This window comes from Cariama cristata, unplaced genomic scaffold (genome assembly GCF_000690535.1).
Source record: "Cariama cristata isolate BGI_N322 unplaced genomic scaffold, ASM69053v1 scaffold21378, whole genome shotgun sequence".
Lineage (NCBI taxonomy): Eukaryota > Metazoa > Chordata > Aves > Cariamiformes > Cariamidae > Cariama > Cariama cristata.
The window spans coordinates 1-9,017 of NW_009629648.1; the positions used below are offsets into that span (position 1 = coordinate 1).

General features: G+C 55.2%; 1 protein-coding gene across 2 annotated transcripts in view; it reads right to left on the reverse strand.

Annotated features, from left to right (window-relative positions):
• Window positions 1–1,359: 1,359 nt before the first annotated feature.
• ENO2 (enolase 2 (gamma, neuronal)) overlaps window positions 1,360–9,017 on the reverse strand; it is a 9,970-nt gene continuing 2,312 nt past the window's right edge. Inside the window, exons 2-12 of one of the 2 annotated variants that reach the window (XM_009705258.1) lie at window positions 7,893–7,984; window positions 6,881–6,976; window positions 6,534–6,592; window positions 5,434–5,503; window positions 5,128–5,261; window positions 4,164–4,386; window positions 3,510–3,707; window positions 3,180–3,381; window positions 2,862–2,970; window positions 2,666–2,724; window positions 1,360–2,322 (exon numbers count right to left, since the gene is read on the reverse strand). In XM_009705258.1, coding sequence (XP_009703560.1) covers window positions 2,253–2,322; window positions 2,666–2,724; window positions 2,862–2,970; window positions 3,180–3,381; window positions 3,510–3,707; window positions 4,164–4,386; window positions 5,128–5,261; window positions 5,434–5,503; window positions 6,534–6,592; window positions 6,881–6,976; window positions 7,893–7,977 — 1,305 coding nt within the window. In that variant the 5' untranslated portion in view covers window positions 7,978–7,984 and the 3' untranslated portion in view covers window positions 1,360–2,252. Of the gene's footprint in view, window positions 2,323–2,665; window positions 2,725–2,861; window positions 2,971–3,179; window positions 3,382–3,509; window positions 3,708–4,163; window positions 4,387–5,127; window positions 5,262–5,433; window positions 5,504–6,533; window positions 6,593–6,880; window positions 6,977–7,892; window positions 7,985–9,017 lie in introns of those variants that run through there. The other variant, XM_009705260.1, reaches the window with a different exon arrangement.

Below are 9,017 nucleotides of genomic sequence, written 5' to 3' on the forward strand. Positions count from 1 at the left end.
CGTCCTCCTTTGTTGTCGATCCTCGGCATGGCCAACAGCGGCCTCCGGGTGCCTCCCAGAATCTGCGGGGTTTGCACGGGTTTGCTCACCCGTGGGAGTGAGGTGTGGAGCTGGGTGCGCTGGCTTTTGGGTGCAGGCTTTTTGAGTTTGGGGGGAGTTGTACTCCACAGCAACGCTGCTGCTTCGAGAGACTTCACGGAGAGCATGGGTGAGAGATGGCCTGCAGCGAGGACACAAGCTATTCATCGCCATCGAGATTTGTTCTGTATTCACCAGTGAGCCCCTAGAAACCAATCCTGTCTCTACCCTTACATTCTCCCTCCCGCCCGCTTTTCTGTTCTGGGCATGTGTGCCCTAGCCTTTGTCTTCCCTCCTTGAATTTACTCCCTTTTCTGTGCTATTTAATACAGAATCAGCACTGAAGTGCCAGTGTTTTAAAGTGTTGTCTTTTGATTTTAAAGTCTGCATCAGGGCACAGTCGAGGGGGCTTGGGAGTTGCTGAGCAAGCTCGATCTTTACCCTTGTCCTTGCTCATCACGAAAGACAAGGCGGTGTGGCTTAAGTGAGGGTCTGGAAACTTTCTGTAGTGAAGTGGAACAGGAGGTTTGCAGGACCTGAGTGTGCCCAAGTACATAGAGGGGTTACTGACGTCAACTGGTAATGGCGGGCAAGGTGGTTTTATCATTTATTCTCCATCATAGCTGGGGTTGGATTTCTCACAGTAGCACCCCCCAGCCTCCAGCCTTCATTGGTGTCTGTCCAGAAGAACGCTGTAGAGCAGGTGCTGGGGTTTGCTGGCACTCAGCTTGCTGGGGCACCGGCTGGAGCAGGGCTACTTTCCCCAAGTACTGCTGTGTTGCCCCTGTGAAACAAGATGGAGCTGAGCAAGACTGGCATCCCACCTACCTCTCCGTTCACTGCTCCCCAGCCCCTTTTAGGGGAGGAAGATCAGCTTTTTCTCTCCCGAAGACTTGTAGTTCCAGTTTACCATCACTTGAGTCCGGTGGGCAGCTGGCCTAGGGCCCACCCTGAGGTCTTTACATGAGTGGACAAGACGATTAAAATCCCTGCACAGCAGATCTTCACGCGGTGTGGTTTGGTGGGGATGGCAGGGGCAATTCCCACCCTCCCATCTGCCTTCCCCTGGGCACTCCCCAGCCAGGTGGCTGACTGAGCAGCCTGGCTGTGGGACAAGGCTGTGAAAGGAGGTGGGGGTACCTGGACCTTTTCTTTCTCTTGCCAGTCCTCTCTGCTTGTTTGGGTTACCTTTCTGCATGAGCCTCTCCTGCCTTCATGGCAAAATGTCCCATTTCCCAAACACTGGTGTGGAGAGAGAAACATCAGGCCAAGCCAGGCAACTCAGGTGTGAAATACATTTTAATTGAGTTTAGGGATCTGTAGTTTGTCTGTTGCTCAGCTGAGCATGGGCTGTCCAGAAGGTGAAGCAGACATTATGGGCGGAGGAGAGGGTGAAGGAGTGCAAGAGGGAAGGGAACAAAGAGAAAAAGGTCACGAGAAGCAAATGAGAGCATGGGTTTGTTTACGGATGTGTTTTAATATATCACCCCACAGTACTATGTGCTAACCCGGAGACTGGCAGCACACACACACACACACACACGCACACACACACCCCAGTGAGGGACAGCAGTGCACTTCAACACTAAGCTGCTGGCAAGCACAGCCCAACACAGCACAGCACTCGGGGTGGAGGGAAGGGACGCTCGGGTCCCACCAGGGCTCAGTGCAAACACACGCCTGGGCACATGGACGCCGTAGGCCAGCACACATACACCTACACACATGCACAAGGAGAGCGAGCCACTGGCGACATTCGTCCGGACACGGCTACAGGTGCAACACTTGTCCAAACACACCAGCCGACGCACATATGTTCACCGCACATGCTTTGGCGTACAAGGGAAACACACCGGGCAGCATGCTCCCGTAAGTCTAACACGTGAACAGAGTGGCTCAGACGTGGCGCTGCACAAAAAACAAAAGACACAACAATGCCTAGATCCAGAAATGCTTATGACCCCAATGCAAGGGACAAAGTGTAGGCCTCTCTCTCATCCTTCACCTGGGTACATCTAGCCGGGGACACCTGAACTGGAGGGGGTTTGAGGTGAGAGGGAACTGGGTGGTGGAGATGGGAGAAAGAGCAAAAAAGGGAGCAGTGGAGGGAAGGGGGCTTCAGAGTCTGTGAGGTGGGAAAGAGCAGCAGGGTGGCTGTGCCCTGGGGACAATGTTCAAAGAACACTTGGGTTACGAAAGTTGTGTCCGGCAAAGCGTGCTTCATCGCCAAGCTCTTCCTCAATCCTGCAGGAGAGAGAGAGACACGGCACACATCACGGCCTTGCTGCAAGGGAGCATCGGAGGCAGCAGGGCGCTGGAGAGGCAGTGCGTCAGCAGGGAGCTGACATGGGCCAGAGGAGCTCAGCCCCTGCCCGCTGCTGCGCCTGTGGGTCTGCACCCTCACACCAAGGAGGAGGGAGGGAATCTGCTCCAGAGATCTCCCCCGGATCCTACTGTCATCTCTGCACCTCGTCTTCATAACATTTCCCCCCCGAGTCCCATCTACCCTTGGGCTTTCAGCTTCTCCCACCCCAATTAGTCACTCCCCTGTTCTCTCTTCTGCATTCCTGTCCCTGGAGCCCCTTACCTCATGAGCTGGTTGTATTTAGCCAGGCGTTCAGACCTGCAGGGAGCACCCGTCTTTATCTGTAAAGCATTCCCCAAAACAAACACTGTAAGACACTGTTATGACTTGCACCAGTTTCCCATGGTGGGGCAGGAGATTCTGTCTTCACACCCCTTCGCTTTCCTCCAGGCCTGTGCATGGCCTGGGTCTCACCTACCTGCCCAGTGCACAGTCCTACAACCAGATCAGCAATGAAGGTGTCTTCGGTCTCCCCGGATCGGTGGCTCACCATCACACCCCAGCCATTCTCCTGGGCCAACTTGCAGCTGTGAGAAGCGAGAAATGCACTCAGTAGCTCCCACTCCTATAACCACCACCTGCACAGGGTGAGATCCAGGCACCCTCTCCTCCCACCCTCATCATCCTACACTCTGGTAGAAACAAAAGTCTATTCATCCAGTGGACAGTGTGACACCCTGCTGTCGTTCAACACCAACCCTTTCACAGGACAACAAAGGCAGCGGGCTGGACTTACGCTTGGATGGCCTCCGTGACGGATCCAATCTGGTTGACTTTGAGCAGGAGGCAGTTGCAGGCCTTCTCTTCAACAGCTCGCTCGATGCGCTTGGGGTTTGTCACTGTCAGGTCATCCCCCACTATCTGAATCCCCACATTGGCCGTGAACTTGGACCAGGCCTCCCAATCATCTTGGTCAAAGGGATCCTCAATGGAGACCACTGAAGGGACAACAGAAGAGACGCGAGTCAAAGCTGCCTCCCTTCCCACCCCAAAACCACAGAGGGGATGCGCCTGTTAAGTATGCAACACCAGTCCTGATTCTCTACTGCCAAGCACAGCAGCTCACCTGGATAATCACGTACAAAGCTTTGGTAGAGGTCACCCAGCTCATCTGCAGAAATGTAGCGGCTGGGGTCATCAGGGGACTTGAAGTCCAGGTCATATTTGCCGTCACGGTAGAACTCGGAGGCTGCCACATCCATACCGATGACAATCTTGTCCGTGTAGCCAGCCTTGTCGATAGCTTCCTTGAGGAGCTCCAGAGCTGGGAGGAGGAGAGTTGCAGTCAGGAGTGTCAGCCCATGCAGAGATCTCTGCCTTTCAGTGGGAACCCCCCCTGGGAGGGTCCAGAGGGCCACTGGGAATCTTGACAGTGTAATGGGAGAGGTAGAAGGGAGCCCAGAGTGCAACAGAAACATGCCGAGGAGCTGTGGAGGCCATGTCCAAAGGGACCAGGAGGAATTAAAATACAATCCCACAGCTCAGAGACAAGTTAGGGGAAGTTCTTGGAAAAGTATGCACATGCATGAAAGGTTTGTACGGAGAGGCTGTGACAGATCAAGGCCACACGAAGAAGGAGCTTAGAAACCTTTCCCTAACACAGGACGCCAATGACACTGAGGCATCATGTTTTGAACCAATCTTTGGGGAGTGCTGTGAGCTGGGTATAGGAAGCCAAAGCATTGCAGGCAGGGGTACTCCATCTCTGCAGGGCTCTCACCTTCACTGTTTTCCAGGATGTTGGGGGCAAAGCCTCCCTCATCACCCACATTGGTAGCATCTTTGCCATACTTCTCCTTGATGACGCTCTTGAGGTTGTGATAGACTTCAGCCCCGATGCGCATGGCATCGCGGAAGCTTTCAGCTCCCACAGGCAGGATCATGAACTCCTGCATGGCCAGTTTGTTGCCTGCATGGGAACCTCCATTGATCACGTTGAAAGCCTGGAAGAGTCCGTAAGAGAATCGGTGCTGAAGGAACTGATCTTGGCACCAGCTAGAGGAGGCTCTCAGGTGAGTCACCATGCCCATTCATGCCACATCCCACAGGGTAAACATAACCCATCACCAACAATGCATCACACCAAAGGCACATAAGCCTGGGGTCTTCCTTCCAATAGTGGCTCAAAGCATCTCCCTCCTCCTTCGTTCCTCCATTGAATCAAAAGATCCTCTTTATATCTTTGAACAGGACTTTCCCATCTGTTTCCCTCTCAGAGCTCTCTCAAGCTATATGTGTTTATCTATGTTGTGTCTGTATGTGTTTATCAGCAATGCTACATCAATCTCTCTTCCAGGACCTTTCTCCCTGACTCTCAGAAAATTTTAGCAGCCACAACACCCTTGGTGAAGGAGTTTCACAGGGCATCTACCCCTGGTGTGAAGACCCTTATGCCCTTGTTTTGAACTGTGCCCCAGAAGGTTCATATGATGTGCTCTGGTTCTTGTGCTAAGAGTGAGATCTTTAGTCAACCCCCACCACAACCTCCGCCGTATTCTCGTCAGGCCCCTCTTTTTCGTGTTGAAACCTGACAAATCTCAGGTCTTGGTTTGCTTCCTTGTTGAGTGCAGTGCACTCAGCTGATGTTTCAGTCCTACACCCCTTCCTTCTCTACCTCCCAACACACCCTTTGAAGTTTCTTTTGGAGTTTCTGAAAGTGGATGTCAAGGACGAAGGAGTCTTACTGGCACAGGAAGGATGAGATCGGAGTTGCCGGCCAGGTCAGCAATGTGCCGGTACAGAGGGACATCCTTCTCTGCAGCTCCCGCCTTGCACACGGCCAGCGAAACTCCCAGGATGGCATTGGCACCAAACTTGGCTGTGGGCAAAACCAAGGAGGAGTTAGGCTTCTCCGGCAGCAGCCTCCTGCCCAGCGGATGCCGTCGCCGGCCCAGCCTCGGGCTCACCGCACCTCTGACAGTGCCCCCCGCTCCAGCCCTGTAGCCTCCCATGCTCTTTACTTCCCAGGCCAAAAAAGAGGAATGAATTACATTTGTTCTCTGTGCCGTCCATCTCAAGCATCAGATTGTCTATCTTCTCTTGATCCACAACAGAGAGGCCCTGCAAGAAAGAAACAGCTCCTGAGAAGGGGAGGCTGAGAAGAGCTGTTGGCTCTGGTGTGCAAGAAAGGAGGCGTTGATGGAGAAGCTGGGGGTACAGGGACCTTTATAGCTTGTGGGGGAACATATGCACACAAAGCTCTGGAAACTAGTGCCTTGGTATTTAGTCAAGTGAGGTAACCACGATGATGTCGCTGCAGCGCAGCGTAGGTGTACCCATGCCGGAGAGGGGATCAGCTGCAGCCCAGGCAAGGCCACGCATTGCTGGGGACACAGGACTCCCTTGGGGATTCACCCAGCCTTTTGGCAGCTTCCAGGGAGCTTTGTGGTGCTGTGGCCACACAGAAGCTAGGCAGAACAACAGTACATGCTCAACCCCAAGCAAGCGGATGTAGACCAGATGGAGCTGCCCCCAGGTGCAAGGCGTAGAGCTGGATTAGGCCCAACAGAGGCAGCCCTCCACCAGGCCGGGTGTTTTTCAGGGGTGGAGAGAGCTGGGCTCTCAGCCAGACACCCCTCACGGGCTGCACGGGGTGTAACGTGTGGCTTCAGCTCAGCTCTCCTCAGAGCAGGCTCCATGTCTTCAGGTGTAAAGAGGTTGCAGACGTGACACCACCGCTCCGCAAGGCTGTGCGGGGGGGGCTGCCAGACCTTGTGCGGTACATTTATGGCTCATCACACCATGAATACTGGGTGGGACAAACAGTTGTGAGGCCACAGACATGTGGATGAGATTCAGTGCTTGAGGAGGAGCACATCTGAAAGAGAGCACTCTACAGGGAGCATCGAGGGGACTGGTTAGGTGGTACAGATGCTGCGGTGGACCAGGTAGCATTAAATCCTTTCTGCCCAGAGAAAAGATCACTGTGGACACATACAGGCATGGAGGGTGGGAGGGGTGTGCCCAGGTTACAGAGAGCATCACTATGTCTGTTAATCCAGTGAGATGACAAGAGGCAGAAACAGAGATTGGGGGACAGAGACAGACTAGAGTAAGCATTGGACGAGGGAGAACAAAGAGAAATCCTTACAGAGCCCACGAGAGCTGGGGCGACAGTGCTGTTGATATGATCCACGGCCTGCAGGACCCCTAAAGAAGGGAAGAGACAGAGAAAAAGAGAGAGAGAGAGAGAGAGGGTGAGGCAAAGAGGAGAGTGGAAAGAGGGAGGGAGAGGACCGATAGAGAGACTGAGAGAGGGAAACAGTGAGGGAAGGTCGAGGCCTGATCTTTCACTTTACGCTAGGTCTGTGCCTCTGTGGCCTCCCTGAGGGCAGTGGGACACATCCACATCACGCCAGCGAATGAGCAGTACCCCTCCGGCGGAGCCCCACGCACAGGCAGCCCTGGGGACAGGGCGCAGAGCAGGCATCTCCCCACCTTTTCCAAGGAATCGGGACTTGTCGTTATCTCGCAGCTCCAGTGCTTCATAGATACCGGTGGATGCACCGCTGGGGACTGCTGCCCGAAACATGCCTGGGAAACAGAAAAACATGGGTGTGAGACGAGCAGAGGGTGAAAAGGATGTGCACCTGCTTCTGTCCTGCTTTTGTGAGAAAGGATGTGGCAACTGCTTGTGCAAACGGGTGGCCGCACTGGCTGGCTGCTCACAGCTGGCTGGCTCAGAAATGGAGCACCTCTCAGAGATGGAGCACCAGGGTGGCAGAAGTAAACGCACCCAGGGCTTCCAGACTGAGAAATGTGGATCTCAGGCACCCAGAGGTCCACACTGATCACAGAACTGCAGATGACGGGTGGAAGTCTGGCTCCCCAGCCCTCCTCCTAAGTTCCAGAGGCAGCCTGACCCACAGCCCCCATCCCCCTCAGATTGGGTCTGGGTTTCTGCCTCGATGAAGAAGGAAGAGACTGGTCGGATGCCTGCTCTGGCCCCTCACTGCTCCTCACCCATCAGCCCACCTAGCTTCAGGCCCTGCACAGATGCAGCTCTTTCAGTTGAGACACATGAGCATGTACATGCCTGCACAGAGATCCGGGGGACAAACCTTCCCCTGCCTCATGAGCATGGCCATGGATGTGTTTCCAAAATTGCACTGAGTCTCAAGACTAAAAGGGGATCCGACATCACAGGGGTACGACAAGAAGGTAAATATATTTATGTTAACAAACCTTTCCATCCGGGCTACTAGCAGGCACGTGGCTCAAGTCACATGCATGATTTGCCCAGCACGTGCGCGGAGTTGCTGAGCACACACACAAGCCAAGCCCCAAGCAGCGTTTTGGTCTCTGCCTCTTCCCCTGGCTTACTGTCTGCCAGGGGTTCACCGGAGAAGACCCTCCATGCTCTCGGTGGAGCGTGCCCGGCTGCTGTGCAGCACCAGCTCCGCCGGGGTGGGCAGGACTTCCCCTCCATCTGTTGTCTTCACCCGCGTACCTTTGTGTGTGTACAGGTCCACCTCAACGGTGGGGTTCCCACGGGAGTCCAGGATCTCACGGGCATGGATCCTTTCAACTGCCATGGTGAGTCTGTGGAGAGGAGAGGAGACAACAGGGCACATTCAGCTCTGAGAGGCTGCAGGATGCGGTGCTCACCCTTCTAATGTCTAGACAAGATACCGACAGGGAGAAGGGAGCTCAAGGAAGAGCGACCTTAGGAGCTGGAGCTAAAACTATTGCTCAAGGAAATTTAGAAACTGCTATTAAAATCCAGATTGTGGAAATCTACCCACATTTTGTCCAGGAACTGGCTGTCTATTTGAATTTATTCTGTCCCTTTGCTGCAGATGACAAACTGGGAGCTCTCTCTGCCTCTCTCCTTGTGCCACAGCGGAGTGTTGCCCTTTCTCAGGGCTCCTGATACGAGCCCGGGTGGCAGAGAGCGGGAGGGTGCCACAGCACCCATGGGCAGCAGAGAGGGAGGGATCAGCTGGCGCAGCCTGGAGGTGCCCCCGGCCCTGGTGCCAAGGACAGGGCACCAGCTCCCCGTGTCTCCCTTCCCCTTGCCGGGAGGCAAGGACAGTCCCTGCCAGGGCCAGGCAGCGAGCGCCCGCTGTGTCCGTGCATGGTGGGCAGGGAGCCAGCCGAGCGCGGCGGCTGCTTGGGGCAGAGCCAGGCCGGGGCGGGGGGGTGGCCAGTCTGCAGAGACCCTCAGCCCCTCTCCGGCCCACAGCAAGGGGAGCTGCCCCAGCCCGGCTCTCGCAGACCCCCAGCTGCATCCCCCAGCTGAGCGCCTGTCTCAGCCTTTCTGTAAGCCGCTGGGTCGGGCTGTGCTGGGGTGACTGGAGGGTGGAGGAGGCCAGCAGCCTGAGAAGCCATCTTGCTGAAGGCCGCGGTGCCTCAGATGTGGGAGAGAGGGCTCCGAAGGGAGGGGGGACCTGGCCCTGCCCAAACACAGGGGCTAGGCCCAGCTCCTGACACTTCACTCTGCTCCTGAGACGGGGAAGCGGACGACTGGGAGGCATCTCTGTCGGATGAGGAGGGTGAGGAAACATGGCGTTTTGGGGCACCTGGTTAAACCTGAAGTGGAAAACAGGCTGGTGGCTGAGGATGGCTGTTGGGA